The 24,514-nt window shown below is 41.4% G+C and overlaps 2 protein-coding genes across 2 annotated transcripts; one reads left to right on the forward strand and one right to left on the reverse strand.

The window, feature by feature from the left end:
• The first annotated feature begins 2,772 nt into the window (after positions 1–2,772).
• mpzl3 (myelin protein zero-like 3) lies at positions 2,773–14,337 on the forward strand. The gene is made up of 6 exons (XM_071897291.2): positions 2,773–3,035; positions 5,587–5,753; positions 9,803–10,016; positions 10,999–11,155; positions 12,657–12,726; positions 12,986–14,337. Exons 1-6 carry the CDS (start codon positions 2,873–2,875, stop codon positions 13,064–13,066), a joined length of 852 nt encoding a protein of 283 aa, XP_071753392.2. The 5' UTR covers positions 2,773–2,872; the 3' UTR covers positions 13,067–14,337.
• A 3,321-nt stretch (positions 14,338–17,658) lies between these two features.
• On the reverse strand, positions 17,659–23,346 carry LOC139910054 (F-box/WD repeat-containing protein 10-like). Its single transcript, XM_078284245.1, has 10 exons — positions 23,339–23,346; positions 22,703–22,906; positions 22,375–22,496; positions 21,646–21,800; positions 21,340–21,482; positions 20,016–20,164; positions 19,320–19,358; positions 19,101–19,124; positions 18,245–18,378; positions 17,659–18,033 (listed from the first exon to the last, which is right to left on the reverse strand). The coding sequence occupies exons 1-10, from the start codon at positions 23,344–23,346 to the stop codon at positions 17,659–17,661; spliced, it is 1,353 nt and encodes a 450-aa protein (XP_078140371.1).
• Between the last annotated feature and the right edge of the window lie 1,168 nt (positions 23,347–24,514).

A 24,514-nucleotide genomic window follows, 5' to 3' on the forward strand; every position in this document is an offset into this window, starting at 1 on the left:
TTCTCTATATGTGAAAGCATAATAGGACCAGTATCTTTTTGAACCTAAACACATGAGGGACTGGACTGTGGTAGTCGCTACCTTTCATCAACCATTCACCTCCACACACAACAGCAGGGTGCATATAAACTGATGAGATGTCTGAAGGCCTCTCACGTTTTTGGCTGGAGGATAATGGTTCCGTGCACCGTCTGGCCCCCGACAATTTAAATCACCTTTATTGGTCCCCCCCAGTGTTGACAACAGAAGAACAGTTCCCTTGTTGACCAGTGACGCCAGAGAGCCAGAGTGGGAAAGTGGGGAGAGCATTCATTGTGAGCGGGAAGATTTCGGCTGAAACTGAAACCGCACTACTGTAACCAGACAGAGAGCCCTCTATTCACACACACAATTGGCAACACAATGCAACGTTGTGCTTGTGAACATACCCAGGTAAGAAGCATAAGACTTACATCGCACAAAAGAGGATGGGGGATCTCTCTCACAAAATAAATCACATTATGTGGTATAGTTAACACAATGCAAACACCATGCAACGCTGGACTTGTGAACGCTCCCAGGTAGACTCCATGTGGGAACTGTTACATAATATTGTTAACATGATACACACACAGTAGAAACACTGAGCTTATAAACACCTGAATCCCCACATCCTTACCATATTCATTCCTTATCATTCTTGGAACTCTGCAATGGAATTTGATTTTGCAGCTAAGCTAATATAAACACAAAGTAAATCTGTGGATGTGAATGCAGCCAGGTAAGAACTGAAGCCAAAAATACTGTGTACATTACTGCAGCATCCCCGCACCAACAAAGACAACATTGCTGGATCTCCATTAAGAGGTAAAACAGTCATCTCAAAGGCCCCTAGTATGGTCAGCTAACAGCAACATAATGGGACATTTCACCCACATTACATCTGAACCCTATTGACCAGACCTTTGTATAATTAATTCTCCAAGTAAGATTTTTCCACGGTCTTTTGTAAATTAGATATTTAGCTATAATTCTTTGTTATCATTTGAATTCCTAACAATCCCCATTCATTATATGAAAACTATATTTTCCCAGTCATGTTCCTCAGTGAGCCTCTAGGCCCGGCAAATATTAATAGGGCTAAGTGCCCTCCTCATACTCATTAACTCTCAAACCAAATGAGTTTGTGCAATTCTATTTGCCTTTTTAGAAGGTGTGTGATTATTTCCTTAGTAAATCAACTGTGTTTTTCTGTGTTTTTTATTGTGCCATGCCCATTTAAGTCTTTGTGGAATATCCCAGCTGTAGCCCACATTTACCCTGTAACTCTGTCAAAGACTGAATCAGATTATGGTATCATGACTGATACAAACACAATGTAGTTCAGGGAAGAAGGGCCCAGAGTAACAGAGGACCCTGCTATTCCATCTTCAAATTAGATATCCTCTGATGTGTCATAAAATGAAATGAGGTTATGTAACGAAACTACAGCTTTTCTCTTGTCAGAATTTAGGAAACGCTCTCGGCAGACCAGATGGATGTAACTGACAATCAAGACCAAATAAAGGCATAAGTACACTTCAAAGGGCTCAGTACAAACATGGGGAGGGAGAGATAAAGCATTACAGCAGAGTTAAAATGAACTAGCAAAGGCTAGAAAAACAAATACCTTCTCCCATTAGAGATAATTACAAAGCTAAAGACGGGAGCTTGGGGACAGGGATAGTGGGGTAATATGTCTAGAAATATCAGGCTGGTCCCATTGGAGGATCCATGGTTTTATACAGAGGCTGGCTGGGGAGATAAGGGAAGGATAGAGCCCCGGGGCTTTGACACAGAGGGGTCATATGAGGGGATGAAGATGGCAGTAATGGCAAGTCATTTATTACATTTTATTGTGGTTTTATTCTGTCTCCACACCATAAAAAGGTGGGTAAACTATGACCTCCAGTCCCTAATCATCATAAGGTAAACAACCACATAAACAATATAAACAAGTATCAATTATATTTTCAGAAAAAGCATTAATATATGATGTGTAAATCCTATGGTGATCCAACTTGTATTCTACACTTTCCACCTGCAATTGAAACATGCATTATTGTCTCCAGTTGTAATTTAATGAATTCATATGGAAAGTGCTTTGTAACTTTGTTCTGGAAAGTGCTGCTCTATTATTATTTCTTCATCTAGGACAGCTTTAGAACCAAATGAAAAATCACTGTAATATTCCCATTACAGGGTTAGGGTTAGGGACTATAACGTGTGTGGTATTCAATAATAAATTTACAGTGATCTAATCATACTTTATGGTGCTTTAAAAAAAGAAAACCTATAATATTCCCTATTCTCTAATATTCCTATAATATTCCTCTAGGGACTTATGGTTTTGCTGTGATTTTTATAGTATAGTGTCCTTCTAAAATATGTTATAGGATTACAGTAGTTTCGTAAGAGTCTGATCCACACTACAGTCCCTATTTACAGATGAGACAATTTTAGAAGTGTCATTTCCAAATATCACAGTAGGCTACATCACAGTGTCTTATAGGAAGCAATACCTATATATAGTGGGATATTATAGTGATAGGCATAAGATAGATAAACCTAGGGCTATGTCATTGGGGTTACAGTGGGCATCTCACCGCTGGGGTTTGGTTGAATTAGGCCCAATACAGTCACTATAAACAAACTATAGAGTAAGTATAGGATTATTATAAGGTCAGTGTAGTGATTTTTCGTCAAAGTAGTTTTATTTCTTCATTCAGGCGAGCTCAAGAGTCATATATTGATCTTGTTGTAGGTCCGACAGCTCCACTTCCTGATACACCTGTTTGTCAGGTAGTCAGCCTGCAGTCCGCGAGCGCAGTGCTACGAACGGAGCGACTGAGTCATGACAAAATATGGACGGCGTATTACCGAAAGTTTGATTCAACTTGCGGGGATTTATCGTCACGGTTTTTGTGTACCCGTTTTCACTTCCAAAATGCGGCGACTACGCCACCGGAATACTCCCCTGAATATCGTTTTGTTGCTGTATTTGGTCGGGTGTTTCGGTGAGTAGCCTAACACAGGCCTGAGCTCCGCTTTCATGTCGCTGTATTTCAACATCAAGTTGAAAACGATAACTTAGTCAAAAAATTATATCATCTTAGATCTAACTTAATATTTGACCCAGTAGACGTGCCTACAGCCCACTGCCCATTTTAGACAAAGATTGTAATGTCAAAGTCGTATTTCTTTTGAATGTTGTTTTTTGTATTTTGAATGTAATGCCATCACACACCTTTCACAATCCAGGTCACTCCTCATTTCACAGTCACCCGATACATATGGGATAGTCCAAGCCTGAGGTAGAAATAGACTCGTGTTCTGTTTTGAATGGTCAACGAAAGACCCGTAGCCTTCCATTAGGTCACTATTTAACTCATTATTGACCGCAGACCCACTGTACGTTCCTATAGGAAAATTAGAGTGTTTTTCGTTATGGGCATTAAGTAGAGATAGCCTGGGAACAGGTTAGCTGCCACAGCGAATACAGTCACAGGCCATAATAATGACAGGCCAGTGTTAAAAGCCTGAGGCCTGGAGGGCTCCTGACAACTGAAATGCAGTGAGTGAAGAGCAATGTCTCTATGCCAAATACATTACAAACATGGCTCTGAACTGTGTGCAGTTGTTTGCCTGGCTTTGAAATACATTTGACCTTGTATTGACGGAATAACGAGTGAGAGACACATAGGCTTCCTCTGGCTCTGAGACAAATACAGGCCACATGAAAATGTCTATCACCATCGACAGTATGGTGATATGCCTCGTCTGCGTCTTCATTTCTTTGATAAAAACGTCCAAAGAAATGGAGAAGGATTTTGTCTTGCCAAAACACAGTCAATTTATGAACATCTCTGCTGTGGTGTCCATATGCAGATACAGCCAGTTTTTCCTGCTAGGGTCACATGAAGGGCTATTGGGAAACCAACACATTACGATGTTAGCTTCTTGCTGACTTTAATAGTCCTACATGCTATTTTTTTCTGTCACATTGCCAATGTCAAGACATCTTGTTCAAGGATCCATCAGCCAGGTTTCAGGTTTTGGCTGACACGTCAACATGCGCACTGGTGTGCTGCCAACTTTCCCGTCCCGTCGCCAATTACTAGAATGTCAACATCTATCATGTCTTCAAGTTCAAGAGCGGTTCAGCTTTCAAGGTTCCTCAGCTTGATTTCCACTTTTATGCACAGATAACTTGGTTCATGTTGTCGACCCGCTCACCCCGAGGTCTTTGCAGATGATGCAGACTGATCGTATGAAATCCCTCACACTCCTTTGTGTGTGGGATAAACATGGTCCTTATCACGGCTGCTTGGGTCTTTGATGGAACCAGCGGTGTCAATCTAAGATCAGAAGTATTTGCTGATTGTCGGGATCTCACCTCGCCCTTGGAGAGAAGGCGATTTGAGGCCTTTGCTTTGAAATGGAGAAGGATTTTGTGTTTCATTTGTGCCCAAAATACAGTGAATGTATGAACATCTCTGCTGGGGTGTTGATATACAAATATAGCCAGTGTTTCATGCTAGGGTCACCTAAAATGAAAACAATATGATGGTGGCCCGCTGTTGAAACTTGTTACTTTTTCTTGTATGCCGTATGATCACTGAACACACTGTAGTGTGGGTGCAAGGTAATGAATATGCCAAACATATCCCATATCATTAGCCCTAACACATGCACTCTGGTTGGTGGAAATGGTGCCACAAGGAGGGATTGATTGAGAACAATAGGAGGTTTGTTAGTTTTAAACATCATCATTTGGCATTCTGTACCTCTACGCCTCTCTCCTTCACAAGTTGTTATGGACTTCAGTCGAAAACCAAGGTTTATTGAAATGAAGCCTTATTAATGAAACTCGTCTACATATTCAGTTAACGTGATGACATTGAGTCTTAAGAGAAACCCTAGAGAAAGTGTTCAGTTCTTATTCACAGGTACCAGCGTGTGAGCTCGTTTGCTGTGGGCACTGCCACGGCTGGGCTGCCTTGGCGTTCCGAGTGAAGAGATAACAATGAAACACATCTACAGAGACACGGAAACATAGCGTGCCCGCTACTTTTTCTGCAACAGAAAGGCCTTGACAGACAGATGCGTAGCAGGCCTGTCAGATACAGCAAGAGAGGCTGACGAGGAAATTCTATTAGAATGTCACTCAGTTCACTGTCTACCTAGAAGAATTTGCCTTTCTGAGTACTGGGCTGACACTTTTCACGCCACAGCTGGGAAGCCTGGGCACATTTGCAGATGTAAGCGGGTTCTATATCGATTGTTTTGCTTACAGATGAATAAAATGTCATTCACGATGTGTCCTCTTTTCTCTTTGTCTCTCATCTCTTTATTTAACCTCCTCAACCTTTCCTCCCTCTGTTTATCCCTCCTTAACCCGTACACCTGTAAACATCCGCTCATCTCTCCTTTCTTTCATTCTCTCTTCACCTCTGTCCTCTGTATCATTCCACCCCCTCATCTTCTCCTACTCCTTTCATGTATACTGTTGCTTGTCCTTCTGCCTTTCCCCTATTTCTCTCCTCCTTCCTACCCTTTCCCCTCCAGTCCCCTCCCCAGTCTCCTCCATCACAGTGAGTTCTCCAGCAGAGCTCCATGCCTCCAAAGGGGATGCAGTCACGTTGTCCTGCACTTTCAGCTCCACCAGTAGGCCGACCAGCAGGATGTCTGTCGACTGGTCTTACAGGCCGCAGAGCGGAGGGCCACCGCAGACGGTGAGTACACACTCATCAGAGCCACAATCAGAAATCAGAAATGCTTTATTCGGCAGGTACAATGATCGTACAGGAATTTGCAGAGACGTATTGAGACATAGAGACATTCTAACATACTTGGTATAGGGACAGTAGGACCTCCAAATCAGTGTGAAGGGTCGGTGCAAGACACAGGGTCTTTGTCAATATGCGGTCTTGTATGTTCTTGCATCCCCCTTGATGTATTTGATGTATTATCGAAGGAAGTACAATTCCAAATCAAAAATCCGCCAAGGACGGATAAAGATCCCAAAAGGTTACCTGCCATCCGAGGATGCATCGTATGGTGACTTGGCTGATGAGAACAAATGTGAAGCCCCGAGATTCATTGCAAGACAGCACTACGGTCTATAATCCAGAGCTGGTTGAACCAGCTCATAAAATGAGCACCTGTGTGTTTTAATTGAAGCCGTGACGTTAAGCTCACAAGCTCACTCCATGGCAAATAGTAAAGATGTTCTCTGTGCTCGCATTGAAGGTTGTTCTTTCCAAGACAACTTGGAAAGAACGTTATCCACAAGGACACAAGTATCAAGTTGGCGTTCTTAGATTTGATAATATATAATATAATCCCATATACAGTGGAAAGTAGATTACTAATTACTAAATAACGCAAATGAGAACAAAGAAGCGGAGCACTAGTTGAATGTTGTTGCTGTGCATGGTTCCAACTGGAAGTGTTAGTCTAGATTAAGCCCATGCACAGCGTATGCACACAAATGCGAGTGACTTCCCCCTACATATTAGGGTTTGGGGTGGGGGGGATCAGTACAATAATAGTAATAATAGTAATGCTTTCCTCCACTATTAAAGAGAAACCACGTAATGATTTTCTATAAAATCATTTTTCCCATTTAGAAAACGGGGAAAAAAAGTGTTTAAAAAAACGTATGCTTAAAAGCGTGAGAAGCCTTGCATTTAATCTGGCAATAGATTCATGGCTTTTCACTCAGAAGTATAATTGATTTTGGCATGTTCTTGCTCTCATGGGTATTATTTTAGCTTTCTGCTGTAGTCAAATGGTGAAAAAAGAATTATCCTATTATATGGCTGTAGTGGACAGCAGAACTTAGTGTATCGAAAATATTGAGAAGCACCTTATCAGGTTTTAAAGCACAATACATTGTATGGTACCTATTGTATCACTGAATTTTTTCCATATTGTTCACACAGACTGTGTTCATTGTACAGGGCACATGACTTACATTTCTCACGCTGTGCAAACATAACTTGTTTGCCCATCTACTCGTTTTACTTGCATACTTGACCAGCTTGACTATTCTTGGTTTCTGAACTGCTCCGCCCACACATGTGCTGCGATGGTATGACTTTATAGAGATGGAACTTTTCCCTAAGTACACGCTTGACAAGCTGAAACAAACTCGCCTCAACTTCAGCTTTAACTTGGATGTGTACCAACAAGAGTGCTGTATCAGCATCACTCTCATTGACTCTTATGTCAAGATTTTACGCACTCACCTTCCCTCTCCACAACCCCCTCTGACCTTTGCATCTTAACCCCAGCAAAAGGAAACCTCAGGTGGGCAGTGCCCTCAATCCCCCTTCCTCTATGGTGGTATCGTGGTCTTGTTCTAAATGCGCATAGATGTATATGTCCTGACCCATAACTGCACTCAGTCCTCCAACCCTACACGCCCTGCGTCCAGTTTGAGCAGCCAGTCCACTAAAATCTACCACATCTTTTAAGCAGTTCCATTTGGACTTGAAGATAGCCATCAAGTGTGGTTGTATGTAATTGCATTTGGACCATGGGAATCCATAGAGTGTGGTCGTTGTAACCGTATATGCCGTCATTTCCTATAGGAGCACTCAAGAGTTAAGTGACGGCTAATGTTTTGTGGCTCCACAGATATGGAGTGCTGTTTGGTTTAGTCATGAAGATGTAGTAGTTAGGTCTCAAAGTGTGTAGGGGGAGGAAGTGTGAGAGAGTATGTGTGTACGCACGTGTGTCACAGTCAGCAGATAGCGTGGTATTACGTCAGAGGGTGTGTCAACTACTACCTGGGGTTGGCCCATGGTAATTCTTTTCTTTCACTTACCCAAACTAGTTTGTGCAGATAAATAATGTGTGACGTTTTCTTGATGTGGCCCACAGATGGACCCAAGTCTGTGAGTTTCTAATTTCTATTTTCTAAGGCTTCATTTACTCTCCGTCCAATTTCATTAACAGTTTTGGCTGGTTTATTGGCCTGTCTGTCCCTGGTCGTATATCAGCCTGGGAAACACCGTGAATAAGCATTTGAAAAGCTCCATCAGAAATATAATTTTGCAGCCAAAGCTTTAGTGTCAATCTGAATTGCTGCGGTGCTTCAGTGGCCTGCATAATTACCTCAGTCCTGATGAGAATTAATTCTGTGGATTGGACAAGAGAGGCTGAATGTTCAATCAAATATCAGTGGGAGCTGATGGTAATTGGATGACATAAATATGGTTGGCAATTGAATTCTGCTGAATAATAGTTCAAAATAAACCTCTTCTTAGAATGATCTAAAACATTATTCGTTAAACACAGTTGCTAATTGGGTCTTACATGTGTCATTTGGTGGAAGCTTTTATCTGAAGTGCCTTACAGTACCATGCGTACATGTTTAGTGTAGGTGGCCCCAGTAGAAAACAAACCCCTAACTTTGGCAGTGGTAGTGCTTCACTGAGCTCCACAGGTCCAGTGGGTCTAATGTTTGTTTTCAGACCGAACAGACTCTTATCTAGTCAGTCACTTCAAGCTGGTCTCATGTAGGTTGAGCTCTGCCAACTCCTCAGTTGATCAGCCATGGATGAAGCGCAGTGGTTTGTGTTAGCGTCGGGGAGAGGGAGAGGAGTGATTGGGTTTGGTTTATTTACGCCAGTCCTCTTCCAGAAGAATCCAGCTGTAAAACCATAAAGTTGAGTCAGTGTCAGTGATTGTTCAGGTGATTCTGTGTTTGCTTTTGATAATTTTTGCCATATTTTATTGGGAGACCATATAATTCTTGTTGACATTGTTCTCAGTGTGTAATCCTTGCAGTAGTGAATAAACTCTCTAATCTTATGCGCAATTTCTTTTTACCCGATCTTTATTTAGGCTGCATGATGAGGGAAAAAAAGACACTATATGTGTGTATAACCTTTTGTAGACCTGATAATACAAATAGACATTTTGCACATCCTGTATTTTTCGTCATATTCATATATCATACATGCATACATACATCTGGCATATATTGCATATATCCCAATATTTCTAAAAATCATTTTTATTTTATTTTCATATGGAATATCATATTTTTGTATATTTTTAAATCACACAGATTTTTCTTTGTCAAGGTCTCTTTGTCTTTGCTGCTGTTATTTTACACACCCCGTTATTCATATATTTAATACTTGTCATTCTTATAGTTCTACTTAATATGTTCTCTATTTCCCATTGACCAATCTGATCTTTTCATTCTCACTACCTCGTATAAAAGTATGCATTGATTGTGTGTATTGTAATACGGACTTTAATAAATGCCCATGTTGCAACCTTTGCAGTCAAGATATTGCATTAATTCATACTAGAATATAAATGACTTCAATTTATTGTTCAGCTCTGTCTTGATCTCCTCTGTCTGAACCCTGGATCACCTCCACTTGTAATGCTTCTTATACTTCTCTCTCTCTTTCCTCTCTTCCCACTTTCTCACCACACGGTCGTTCCTTGTGTTTCTCCATTTCATACAAATAAAATCTAAATTAAATGTATTATTAATAAAAAAAAACCCACAGAAGTGCTGCAATTGCCTTTACAACACCCATTGCAAACAGTATAGAAAATAAACAGCATCGGTGAAGCAATAAAACCAATAGAGAACACAAAAACAACAAATTCAAGTATGCATTCAGACACAAAAACCTTGTGTCTTCAAAAAGTCAAATTAATTTAGAGAAACAGATTGAAGATTATGTTTCATGGACCCTAGGATCACCTCCTCTACCTCATCTCATGTGTTCATTACTCTCAACCCCTCCAGTTCTTCCACTTCTCCTCCCGGGCGTTCCTTCCCACTGACGGTCAGTTCAACGGTCGTATCCGGTGGCAGGGGAGCCCGGCGCGTGGCGAAGCCTCTATCACCCTGATCAACGCCACGCTGACCGATAACGGGACCTATACGTGCTCAGTCAGGAACCCTCCTGACGTCCACGGGTCCCCGACCTCACACACTGTACTCAGCGTCACACCCAAGGGTAAGACTGGACTGGGCACAGCACACACACACACACACACACACACACACACACACACACACACACACACACACACACACACACACACACACACACACACACACACACACACACACACACACACACACACACACACACGTACAGATGCACATACACGCATGCAGTTGAGTGGGGCCCATTTCTTCAGGCTGTTTTAGAGTTCTTCATTTCCTTGATTTAGTCATGTACATAATCTTTTGACTTGCTCCAACTTCTTCAAACTACTGAGATGTGATTATACTTTCCATGCTTGAATGCATATAATATAACAATGGACAAATCCGTACACTCTTGGCCAAATTCAGACGCATTCTTTAATGAAATTTCATCTTTACCATCTCAAATATCTATGATTTCATATCACTTGCCTTTCAACAGGAAATGCTTCAAAAAAGTTGCGCAAAAAACTTTACCAAAGAGTGCGTGTGTCCTGATTTGGCCAAGGGTGTCTGGATTCAGTCAATCTTCCACCACATTAGATACACATGTCGAGGCAGAGCTGAGTGAAAAAACAAACCCTGCTCATTGCCTGCTTGTACATTCCCAGCCAAGCCACATATTTTTAGATAGTAGAGAAATCTAAATGTCTATTTTGTGTTTTTGTTAGCCGGTTATGACGTTAGCCGCAGTGACTCATACATATTTGCCTGACTCTGCTGTCAGCAAACTGTAAATGTTAAGAAGCAGGGATGCAGTGAAGGGTAACTCACCTAAGTTGAGTTTACCCACGTTTTTATTTCTAGCGTAGAATTTACCTACATTTATAAGCTGACATAAATCTTTATGCCCTGAATTCATAGTGTACATCATAGTAAGTAGTATCAAACTAATGTAAGATATATGAAGATAGTGTCTTTTTAAGGGAAAAAAACATAAATTATTACTCTGTGGTTATAAACAGCATGTTAATGTGTGTCTAATAACCGTATATCACCCTCCCCAGTGCCCAGCGTACGCTTCTCTGACGTGGCGGTGCTCCTTGCTTTCATCCTCCTCCCCTCCGCTCTCATCGCCCTGGTTCTGATTGGACGAATGTTCTGTCCCACCAAGCAGCACCGCCAATCAAAGGCCTCCAGATCGCCCATAGAGGTCACCGAGGGGTCAGTAGATTTATTCAACCAATCAGTGCTCTGGGTCCCATGGGGGTAATAATAGTCATTGCTGGCTTTGATAGTTACAGCTGTGGTTACAGAGTGGTTCTGTGTTGCCGAATTGATGAGGTTTAAATCAGAATCAGAATCAGGTTTATTGCCAAGTAAGTTTTCACAATACAAGGAATTTGCCTTGGTATGTAGGTGCATACAATAAACATAAACATGGAGAAAAATAATAGGGATATGTTGGGGGGGGAGGAGGAAATCCCTGACCTGGGCCTTTCACTCCTGTTTTTAGTATGGGGTAGGAGGAAGAGGAGGAAGTACTGCAAGTCAAGAAGTCAAGAAAGGGGGGGGGGGGGGGGGGGCAGAAGGAAATCTCTGACCTGGGCCTTTCACTCCTGTTTTTAGTATGGGGGAGGAGGAGGAGGAGGAGGAAGTACTGCAAGTCAAGAAAGTGAAATGTTCTTTTGAATTCTTCTGAAATGAGGTTTAAGTTTGAGTGAAGGGTTTGATTTCTGGTGGGTCGGCCTGTTCTAGAGAGGGATCTATGAGCTGATGCCACTCAGTTTGGAGTCCAGTGCTACAGCCTACAATTAGGATCTTAGTTGGGCTACACACACTGTTTATAGCATGGTACTGTTCGTCCCCCTATCATCAAACACAACAAATCAACTGCTTGCTCATGGTTAATCCTGGGGTTTCATGTCAAATGGCTACTTCAGCTGGTATTGGCTCTTTTGGCTGATGCATTACTGGGCTAGGAAAGTTAAACCACCCATTGCTATTCTGTAATACATACTGCAGGGCAGGGGTATTCAACCATGTCCCACGGGGCCCGAGTGTATGCAGGTTTTCATTCCAACCGATGACTACACCAGGTGATTTCACTGATTAGCACACCTTCAACCAGAGAGGAGGAACTAATCTGTGAAATCACCTGGTGCAGTCTGTGGTTGGAATGAAAACCTGCATACACTCGGCCCCTGTGGGACATGGTTGAATACTCCTGACTTAGAGGGTTTTTTTTTTTTAACAACTTTATTTACATTTTCACAATACAAAATATATTCAAGTTGGAATATGGTTACATGTACATACTGAATTATCACCCCCACCCCACTCTAACATAAACACCCACCCCCACCCACATTTGACTTACAGGGTTAGAAATGTGCGGCAAACCAGGTTCAGTATTACGCCGGTCATTATTGTTCAAACTTACACTATAGTCTATAGAAAGACTCACACAGTTTTAACTAATCTAACTGATCTGAAGTAATAACTGTGACAACCCAATAGCTTTTAACACTTCAATTTAAGACCCTTACTATTTCTTAATGTTCTTTGTCCTTTGATGCAGAGCTGCAGTTAAAACTATTTTTCCCATTCAAACCAAATTTGGAGCCAGTGAATGCTGTGTCGCAATTTAACAAGCAGGCCTTTTCACCAGGTTGTGATTTTTGTCATTGCTAACCTACATTACTGTCCATTCTGCTTCCATCAGAGAGGAGTACGGCATCAAGCCGACAAGGACCAAAGAAAAGAGGAACACATGCTGTGACCTATATCTGATGGTACAGTACAGAACAGTTCATTTTACCACACTGTGTTATTGGTCTTTCAACCCATAAATAACTTATTGAGGCATGTCTGCCAGATCCGTTTCACGTGCTAAATTTTACATGCTGTCTATGGCTGACAACAAGACTTGAGGGTTGATAAAATATTGATTTTTCTAAAGCAGTTGTCATATGTGTCTGTGTGTGTGTGTGTGTTCATCTGTCTGTCTGTGTAAGTGTGTCTGACTGACTCATTTTCTGCCCGTCTGTCCAGGATTCAGACTATGAGGAAGAGTACCAAATGCAACAAAAGAGGCCTCCAAGGGAGGAAGGCTTCGCTGAGTCCCAGTGCTAGAGACCCCTGCTGGTTGGGAGATGTAACCACAACATCTGGACCTGGTGCCTTTTGAATGGGAGGTTTTGAATTGAAATCGACTGTTGAAAACTCCCAGTGCTGGATTCAAATAATCTCTTCTCTGCCACACTCTACCACGCACCCATTCACTTTTCCCCATGGAGGTAAATGCAATGGACTTTCTATTAGTGATGGAGTCTTTGTGGCAGAGATGTGACCAAGTCAGTCTCACGTCTTGAGGCACAAGTCCCAAGTCTAAATATAGATCACCAAGTCAAGTCCATATCATTAATGTCACATTTGAAGTCTAAATGTAGAACACCAAGTCAAGTCAGAACAAATCAAGAGTCCAGTATCAATTTAATTTCTTAAAGAAAACTAAATATCTAGGACTTTTCAGTGCAATATGGTTTTAATAGGATAAAAACTTGGTAAGAGCATCATGAGTTTGATTTCTATAATCAGTTTCAACTTCAATAAATTCAATCATTCCATACAAATTTAGGAAATGTGCTTTTTAAACCAACGAGTTGTGAGAAAGCGGAGGCTTAGATTCCTGGACCTGAGTATTTGTGGTCTGGATGAGATTTCTCATCAGCTTCTCTACAGTCCTCCCTGTTCATACTGTTTGTATAGGCCCACAGCAAGTACATTTTTGTCAGGTAACTCACTATGTGCATGCAAACACACTCACACACACACACACACACACACACACACACACACACACACACACACACACACACACAGACAAGCACTATACTTTCATATCTTGTTCATTTAAATGTGTCACTTTAGAATTTCTTATTGTGAAGGAGATATGAGTCAAGCCAGATATGTTTTGCCTAATTTATTGCCTACATCCTAGAGGCTATATTAAATTTGTAGTGTACTGTAGTGGAAGATTTTTGTTATATCCTTTATATTTTGATAGAAAATAAATGGTTTGATCTGGAGTATGATTTGTGACCACTTATACTCAATGCTATTTATACAGAATCTTGTATATATTTTCATACATATTCAGTCCTTCTCTATATATTAGAGGTGCCTTGTCGTGATTTCAGCATGAACTGTAAAACTGTCTCACCTGTTTTCATGCTCAGTTTGACATTCAAGCTCTTCATACTTTTGGGTTGTTTGAGTTTTGATGTTGTGATCTTTTATGGATGTGGTTATTTTATGATGTATCATGTTTGAGTCTTGGCTATGGATGTACAGCTTTCCTTTGCTGATGAACTTTTTAGTAACATTTATGCCCAAATAAATGGCTTATGAACTGATTCATTTGCATATTGAGCTACACTCTCGGATTTGTGAAGGTATGAACATGACTTTCCAGTGTCATTAATACAAATAACATCTTAAGCAAAGTGATGCCTCCTTGTTAGCTAACAGAGCCAGTGTGTTGGTAAAATTGAAAGCATATGGCTAGCATTTTCTAATTCGCTCTCTCTTTGTTGTCTTTGGTCTGTTGCACTATTCATGAATGGGTCTGTTCCACTATTCATGACTGCTCTTGAATATTCCTTTAAAAACTCTAAGGACAGGCTGGAGTCTCAAAGCATCACTAGCATTCCCTCTTAACAAATTGCTGCAGTGTCTGTCTCATCTATGCAGTCATGGGACTCAAGAGGCACAAAAAGCCCCAATAAAAGCCCACCAATGAAACACATATAGAAACAGATAAGTCCTCATTCTGTCTCATTTCTGTTCTAATTCTCATTCAGCCCAATTTACCATGCCCTCCTCTAAGTTTTAATAATTCACACACTGCCACGGTGAAACAATTATCATTTCTGCCTCATCTGAACTACCATGGCAACAGCTTCTTTATGTCAGGCTGGAATGATATAGAGAAAAAATGGATACCAGCCTGACTGCCTGGACTATATTTCCTGGATATGCTCGGTTGGGGAGAGGGGGAGGGGCATTCAGATTTGTTAGTCCCCAGTTAGAGAGATATTATATCATTACTGTCAAACAGTACCATTTATCTTTACTAGTTGACAATTCCAAATGTAGGCCTGCCCACCTTATAAAATGTTTTTTGTTGGTTTTGTTAAAGCTGCACTAAGCAAGATTTGTATATAAAAATACACCTGTCTAAAATTTGGGCTCAACAGAGAGGAGTGTCCCATGCCCATCACAGGACCATAATTGTCATTAATTAACATAACGGCACTGCCTTAGAAATGCCACATAAGGTAAAGGAGAACACCCATATTCATAACCTTCCAGACCAAAATGGCACTGAAGAAGTTATAGCAGGGCTACTATTCTGCAGCATGAGCAGTGGGATTACAGCTACACAAAAAGCTGACATATGGAAGGAGATCACTACAAAGTTCACTACAAAGTGCATCACCGCCAACCAAAGGAACATCAAGGCCACAGGAGGAGGCCAGGGAGCAACTGCTGCTGCGCTCTGCCAAACCGATGAGCACATCGGTGCCATCACTGGGATTGTGTCAGTCTCTGGCACTGATCCAGATGGGTACAGTAACATCATGGCCAACTGTTTACTGGCCGACAGGCTCAAGGGAACAGACCTTGTCGGACTTTGAGTTGACCAGTTGGCAAATGTCTCACCCCCCACTTCTCTCCTCTGAGTGCAGATTATTTGGGTCTTTGCAGCATTTTAGCCCTTTAAATAGTCTCTGTAATTACAGAATAAACGGACATTTATCATTCATTAACTGAAATAGTGCCTACAACAAATGAATGTTAGTGTCTTTAAAATATTGCTTTCTTTATGTTATGTGGAAAAAAAATTGACAAAAAGTAAGCATACATTCAAAGCAGCCAATTTACTGTCCAGTTTGATTAATAAAAATGAAAGACATGAGGTAAAAACGAATGGTGGAGTTTACACACACTTTACACATGCTGTGAGTAGGGTATACATTTTGTTTGGATGTACGAACAATTCAGATGTAGGCAAACTTTGATAAAACCTGATTTTTATGTTTAAACAAGGATACAAAGAATTTCCGAACAATTTTGTTCGGAAACTGATTGATAAATAATGAGTGTGCCATTTACTGACGTCATGTTGCATTATTTCTGGGTAATGAAGTTTCCTGATATTCAGACTGAATGGCCATTTCATTTTTTCGCATCTCATTGTTCACTCTGAAAGTATTTCCAGTTTGACAGATTTAAAAGAGGGGTGTTGCCAAGGATCAAGTCCTCGGGGATTGGTTTATCTCATAAACAATCACAAAAATGATGTCAGAACAAATTAGTGACACTTTAAGCTAACCAGCTATAGCTAGCTAACTCAAAAGCCGCCACAATGTCGGTTAATATTACACCTACTAACACCTGTAACGTGCAAACACACGACCAGTATTGCAATCATAACAAGCAGAACAATTTTGGCCTAATTGTACACATTTTTGGAATAGTTCTACCAACTTTTTTATGAGCTCTCAACGCTGTCTTTCCTGTAGTCTTCATTCATAACTAGACACTACAATTGCTAAAAATGGTGACATTCCTGCTCATGTTATACCAGCTTACCCCTCCTCTAGATATAGTTTTAAGCCATATATTACAATTTATCACATAGTGAAATAAGTAGATTCTATACAAAGTATCCTACCATTTATATGCCATGTGGACTTCATCCACAACAGCACCAAAGAGTTGGTCTCTACAGATCTCGGACCCCAACATGTTCCTCCACTGTTCGCTGATTATTATTATAACCAAGTTGCATCACTGTTACACCAAACTGGGCAGCTTCTTTTATTTGATCATCTATCAGTGCGATCAGGGGAGATACAACAATAACTGGATTCTCTTGACCCATTTCCTTCCGTACCAGAGGAGCCAGTTGATGTATTACACTTTTGCCGAATATAGTAGGATGCACAACGTTGTTCTGGTTTTAGAGCCTTTACCCCTGTAAATGAAAGTCAACAACTTCTATTGCAACATCAATATCCACCGAACTGAACAAGGAGGGAGTGTGTTGGTGCTTTGTTTTGTTGTCATTGTGTTTTGCTTGGAAGGCATGCTCATGGTAGAATTCCACCTAGTAACGGACGCTTATTGGCTTGAATAGCCGCTATTCACTGAAATCATCAATGAGGGAAGCAGATCCAGATCCTGAATCGCAAAAAAGTCCTGAGTAGGCGGGACTAGCGATTCAGGGATTGGTATCTCCACTTGGTACCACCAAAGTGCAAAGTCACCTAGGGCAGCTTTAACATATTAATTTTGCTCTTTGTTAATACTATATGTACTGTTGATTGTAGTGTGGACAATCATGACCTGTTGCTCTTTTATTTCAACCTTCATTAGGTGCTTGGGAGGAGCACTTCTATAACAGCCAGGCCCTGTGTTTGTTTGTGCGTTCGTTCATTTGTTCATTCATTCATTCATTCTTTTGCTTATTTGTGTGTGCTATGTTTATCTATTTGAAATGCTTTGGGTAATTACTGGGCTCCAAAAATCTTTAGAAATAGTTTTGGGAGTAAGAAAACACCCTTTTATTTCTTTGCAAAGCAAAAGACTCTCTCTTCACTCACTGCACATTGTGTCTTTGTGGAAAAACACCTGATGTGTGTGTGAGTGCAGCTGTGTCAGATGTAGGTGTCATGTCCCAGTTCAGGAGCATACACCTGGTCCTCTTTGGTATAATCACTGCTGGACAAACCTTTGATCTTCATCCTCCAGATCATTCTCCTCTGTCTGTCCTCTGCCGTTTTAGATCTCCTCTGCTGTCTGCCGGCGCTGTCCTGACTCAAAACCCTGACATGTTCCTTCAGTTGCATGTCTGTTAGGAGCCTGAAGCTCACTTGTTCCCTGAATGTGTCCATGGGGTCGTCCCTGGTCGCAGGTGGACCGAGTACTGCAAAGCGCACATGCTGCCCTGGACGCTTGCATAATGCTTTCATGAACATGCGTTCGTGTGCCTGCAGTTTCTCCACAGCAGCTGTGGTGAATGTACACTTCTGCTATAGAGGGAGCATCTCTGGTTGAGATCCAGAGCTTTGAGAGTCTTGTAGAGCTTTGAGAGTCTTGTAGATTTGTTTTTTCTGTAAAGAGGTTGGGGCTTTAGGTATTTGTCCTGGAGGACTGGTTGTTTTGGGTGTTGGACTTTTGCCTTGGGGAGCAAGACAATGGCTGCTTCAGGTGCTTGTCCTGGGTGGCTGGAGGTTGTGGAGCTTGAGGGTGGCCCTTGAGCAGAATGGCTTCAGCTGACAGAGGGTGACGGAGAGCCTTATTCTTCAACAATCGCTCATACGCTGCTCTCTCGCTATGTGTCATCTCCACCTTGGTGTTCACATAGTATTTCCCAGCTGCACAGGGGAACAGAGACACAAGGCTATTGATTCAATTAAGCAATTCATCTCAAACAACCACAATGTTAGTTTGTACTGTAGGTACAGATTTATTTACAGAATATACAGTGCCAGTAGATCAGATTTACAAGCAGCACAATTACTAGCACTAAATTGTCTCTACATCATACATCAAATCTTGTAACCGCCTATATGTTTCCATTTAGACCAGTGGTCTTAAAGCAACTGTAGACAACTTCGGCTCCAAATGGCAGCAAGAGGTAACAAAAAAATTTGAACTTCATTAACCAGAAATCAAGTAACATGACATCAGTAAACTGCACACAGCACATTCATGATTACCGACTGAGCTGGTCTTTGATCGCTTCATACCGAAGGAAACCAAAGGGACGAGGGAGGTAAAATATCTAATGTTGGTGAGTCCAGCTTTCTCTGGACGGACACTCGCTGTTAAGGAGACAGTTTGTATTTTGCTCTTAAGTTTTGATTCGTCACTTTCTGTGGGTGGTGTTCATAACCCACACCAGAATTTCACTTGGGTAAATAGGGCGAAACTACGGTGCCTCAGTTAGGGGGGATGGGACGTGCTTCTCTATTGCAGCCCCACTTTGTTACTTGATTACTGAAAATACGGGTGTATATTTACATATAAATCTTGCCTAGTGTAGCTTTGAGATGTTAACATTCAGACTAACCAGCAGCTGTGATGCCTAACTCACCTTGGGCTGGCAACATGGTGATGGCTGACAAAGGGCGAGCATGATGGGTCAACTTAGTCCTCTTCTTTGATTTCTTAACTTCTTGGCATCAGACCTTTAGGATAGATGCACCCACCTGTGTCATGTCTTTAGACTTTGGCAAACCTTTTTTGTTTGGCCTCCGGGAAGGGGAAGGGGGGCCCAGTGGTCAGAAAGTGGTCCCAGTTTGCCTTTGGAAACTGGTAAGGAGCACACTGGATCGAGTGTTCACGATCATACAGGGAGGGAGAGGATACGGTAGGGAAAAGACAGAAGAGAGGTAGTGATGAACACAAGTAAAGATTTTAAAGGTTGTTTATGGCTAAATTTGCAGACAGTATATAACTGGTCATCACTTGCTCGGCAGAGAGGCAAACTTGGCAATATAACTTGAGAGATTAATTCTAATATTAAATACAATTTGTGTAACATGCAGCATTGTCTGACACACTCATTTGTCACTTGCATGTACAAAAAAATACAAACACAAAAAAATGTAGTAACTCCAAAAGAATGCATCTGGGAAAGCATCCGACAAATTTATGTCATCACACTTTTGCCAGCATAGATATATGGCAAATTGAGGCAGGGTGACAGGCCAAACACGCCACTTTTAGTTCATAGACATTTTCTTTAATTCAAAAGCCCAGCCTCTCTTGAAATACACTTGCACAATACTAACCTATGATGATTCAGCAAACAATGGAATGATTAATGATTAGTCTTAAGTTGGATGGAATTTATCTTTAAAGTTTTATAGGATTCATTGATATGATATAGACACCCACAAATCAGATGCCATGATAGGAATATTAATCATATTGATATTAATCGCAAACCATAATTCTAAAAAATGACAACTGGGGGCAATGGAAGAAGTCTGAAATGGTAAATAGCTGTTTGCATGTGTATGAATGGACAAGATGGGACTTTCTGTCTGGATAATCCTCAGACAGTGACCTGTGAGGAGGCTGAAGATGTGGACTCTTTCATCTGTGCAGCCAGTGATCACACGGAGGTCGCTGAGTGTCACTGAGCGCACCTCCCTAGTGGGGGAAAACATATATCCTAGTATTCAGGGCTTTGATAGACACAATGTTTTAAAGTATAAGTGACAGTGACAAATAGGATAACTTTATAAAGAATCAAAATCCATTGAAGTCTAGTTTTTTGCTCTGCTGCCCTTTTAACTGCACTAAAATGTGTGAATGTGCAAGATCTACAGTACTGTATGTTTTAATAGCACTGGCCCAATATTTCTTTTTTGTGACCAAATCTTTGCTTTCAGGGTTAAAAGGCACCCACAGTGGAGGATTTCAGAGCACACCACCTCCTACTAAGTTTCTATTAATGCTACTCTCAAATGGGCTCTGAATTCAGTCATCACACACAGAGGCCAGACCTAAGTTCCACTTTGCTGTTGCATCCAGGTCTACTATCCTTACCTTACAAGCCCCTAGTAAAACCTGTAAAACCTGTAATACCACTGCCACATGATTTGAACCTACTGTATGTTTGAATATGACTAAGTTCAAGGAAGAACACATTTAAGGTGCATTCAGGATAAAACCATTCAGCTCTCATATGTCACAGGACATTTTTGAGTGAGTGGGTACATTTCCTTAAGGTTAGTAATCACATTTCTTTTTGAAATTAGAAGACATTCAGATGGATAAACATTTTTAACTAAACAAATAAAAAGAAAATAACACTGTGACATGAAATAGTAATAGTAGCTAACAAATACTAGTGTAAATACACACATTTTATTTATACACATTATATAAAATGCATGGAGGGATAAATAAAAGAAATCTGCCCATTCTCACTATATCTGGCTCATTCTATATCATTGTGTTCCTGTGCGGTTGGCTGCGTACTTCAATATAATTCAAAGTTCTGGCTTCACTGAGTTTGGATACATTAGAGTCTGCTCTAAGTGAAAAAAACAGCTGACCAGATGAATAGTTTACTTCTTCTTCACTGGGTGCAACCTTGTCTCCACTGGGTAATTGTATGCTACACTGATGTTGAATGCTATGCAAAAAAACATGCCTGATGGGCATTGTGAGCATTAGGGATTTGGCTTTCCCCTTGTAAGCAGAAAATGTTTGGCCACACCAATTTCTGGCAACACCACATTCGCTCTTGACTTGGCTCTGTGAAGAGCGGAGATTGTCAGTGTATGTATTTAGTGTATATAATATATTGCCGTAGCTACCTTGGGTGGTGGAAGGTCATTAGGCAACCTTTGGCGTTAACATTGGTGCTCCACGCCATGACCAGGCCATCAGAGCCCCCTGACATGATATGATAGCTGTCAAAGAACAGGCACTTCACTGCACTCTGGTGGGCATCAATCACCTGTGGGACAGAAATGGGACTTTGGATTGAAACGTACAGGCTCAGTTTTTTATTCTGTCCTTCAGTTTATGGATGAGTTTCCCTGTGCATTGCTACATGAAAAACACAAACAGAATATTTTGCTATTTCAGGTAAGAAGAGAAAACCGTCGACTTTGTCTCACTTCCAGCAACGAGGCAATCTCTGTGTCCCACATCTTGACCAGGCCCTTGTCACAGCTGCTCAACAACAGCGTCGTGTCAATCTTCACACACCAGACAGCGCTGTGATGTTTGAACTTCAGATTTTCAAAGCACTTTCCTGTTGCAAGATCCCACACTGTTGATGTGAAGAAATACAGTATGAGATAACATATTTTGTTAAATGTGCAGTAGGTAAGATTTGTGCTGTCCCATAGCACCAAATGACCATATCTGCAGGGGGTTGATAGGGTTGTTGATCATAATAATGTGTCATAGTAAAATGTCATAGCATTTTGCATTGGGATACATTACCTTTTTGCTGTTGGATCTCTGCTCTAATGAGCTAGCTTGCTAGCCTCTATGGGGAAAATTTGACTATTATTTATGTCTATTACAGGCCACCATAACCTGTACTGGAGATCTGTCCATGTTGTTGCAATTCCTTGCTTGCAGAAGAGGTTGAATAAAGTGACAGATTATTTATTGCCCCTTTAAGATCACACACTTAAAAAGGCAACAATTTTTCGACACATCTCTTGGGGACAACGCATCTTATTTTACAGAGTTAAAGCTGTATCACTATGCACGATGTTGATATCTGAACATGAGATGAATTGTCTCTTACTAGAAACAAGCCATGGTGGAAATGATATAGTTTTTTAAAGACTGCAGTGGATTAATTTTTCACCAGTCTCACGCAGAACGCTAACCTTTAACTTTGCAGTCTTTGGCTCCTGAGACAAGCGTGTTGGCATGCACATCCAGGCAATTAATTGTGCCCATGTGGCCACGGAGCACCATCGTGGATGCCCCTGTTTTCAAATCCCAACACCTGCAGGTACAGAAGAAGAAGCATACAATAGACAACTTCTTCTTAACTGAGACTGTAAGCTTGCATTTTAACTAGAGCCTACTGCAGCAAAAGCATCCACCATATGTGTTCCCTGCAGTATAAAAAAAAGAAATGCTATGCGCAGAGAGTTTGCAGTTGCTGTAGCCAATTGTGATGACCTGTGCCAATTTCCTGTCTGCCCTTACCTGATGCTGAGATGGTAGCTGGCAGTGATCAGCAGGTTCCTCTGCTCGCAGAGGAGCAGGGCCCGGATGCTGCCAGCGTGGCCTCGGATCAGGGGGCTCGCCTCCTTTGAGTCGGAGACGTCCGTCAAACGCACCACTCTGTCCCTGGAGCCCACAGCCACTAACTCGCCCCCGCTGTAGCCCACCACTCGATACTCATCGCCTCTGTCAAACCCCCAGCCGGCAACAGCCCAAAACCATCAGCAGCAGAGTGGAGTACAGTAATGTGCTCTTATTTGAAAAGTGCTGTCACTAGATTGTGCCACACTGCCCTCTGCATATAATACCCCTACGTATTACACAACATATTGGGCAAAGATTTATTCTGTTTGATCATAAAAAAGAAGATACCAACTTCTTCAGCAGCACTGCAGTGTGTTCCACAGTAGGCATTGCGTTCAGTCATTTGTACAGTCTTAGTTGTGATCAGGTTACATGAATCACCTCATGATATGCGATAAGATTTCATTTAATCTTCTACATCTTGATAACGGGTAAGTAATTGTTTGCAGTGGTTCCGGTAAATGTGATGCGATTGTGCTTGGCTTTTACCTTCAGATGCCTGGATGACTGAATCTCATTGTCTGTCACAGGTACCGGGACATGTCGTATTTTGGCAAAGCTGGGGCTTTCTCCACCACAGTCCTTCTGGGAGGACAGATACTGCATTGTTGGTGTACATGACATGAAGGCATGGTAAAAAGAACAGCAAACAATAGCATACAGTACAATCCTTGGATGTATTTAAAGGAGCACTAGGTGAGATTTTTATGTAATACACACTCGTCTTATCAGTCTAAATCACAGTGTTGCTGCAATAGAGAAGAGCGTCCCATCCCAGCTAATTGAGATTTTTCCTGTTTGCGCGAATTAAATTCTGGTGTCTGGTATGGTCGCTGGTGGGAAACATTCTCCACCCACAGAAAGTGAGGAATCAAAACCCAAGATCCTAAACAGCAGTCAGTGAGCAGCAGCGCTCCAGCCAGAGAAAGCTGGAGTCTTCTCCTCTCTCATCCCTTTGTTTTCCTTTGGTATAAAGCATCACAGACCGGCCAGGCTGGTAAACATGAGCGTGCTGTGTGCAGTTTACTGACGTTACATCACATGATTTTTGGATATTGAAGTTCAAACAGTCACCCTTCACTGCTATTTGGAGCCGCCAACATGCAAACTTGTTATGTATCTATAAACTAGATATATCCATCAATATTACTGGGGTCTGCACCATCCTCAAAGGTGCTCCAAGGTGTTTTCTACAAGGTGCCACCACACTAGAGGCACATTTTTCCAGTGGTGCAATATTTGAGATGCACCACTTACAGTATGCTTTATTTACTTAGTTTACAAGAAGTAGGACAACTAGCTCTGCTTCAAAAGGATGTGCACTCAAATAGACTGAGAAACAGTCTCTGTAACCCAGGCATTAGCTGATGATGTAACAAAGTCTTCTGGGTAGAATTAGAATGGAAGAGGGACAATGCATTGTTGACTGGCTGTCCCAATTTTTGTTACTTCATGTTTAATAATAAAATACATTGTAATCACACAAAAACAACATTGTAATCACAGTCAGTACCAGCAATTTAAAGCATTGCCGAAGAAACAAAACACACCTACTTGACAGCTTCTCAATACTGGAAAACCAGTGTGTCACTATGGATCTCTATGGCCTATACAACAGCAGTTCAGCTGCCTATTAGAAATATCAAATAATTGAACATAGATGACAAGCAGACAATGGCGTTAAGCTATGGAGCAGCTAGTTCAGGCTGA

Source organism: Centroberyx gerrardi, chromosome 6, assembly GCF_048128805.1.
Source record: "Centroberyx gerrardi isolate f3 chromosome 6, fCenGer3.hap1.cur.20231027, whole genome shotgun sequence".
Lineage (NCBI taxonomy): Eukaryota > Metazoa > Chordata > Actinopteri > Beryciformes > Berycidae > Centroberyx > Centroberyx gerrardi.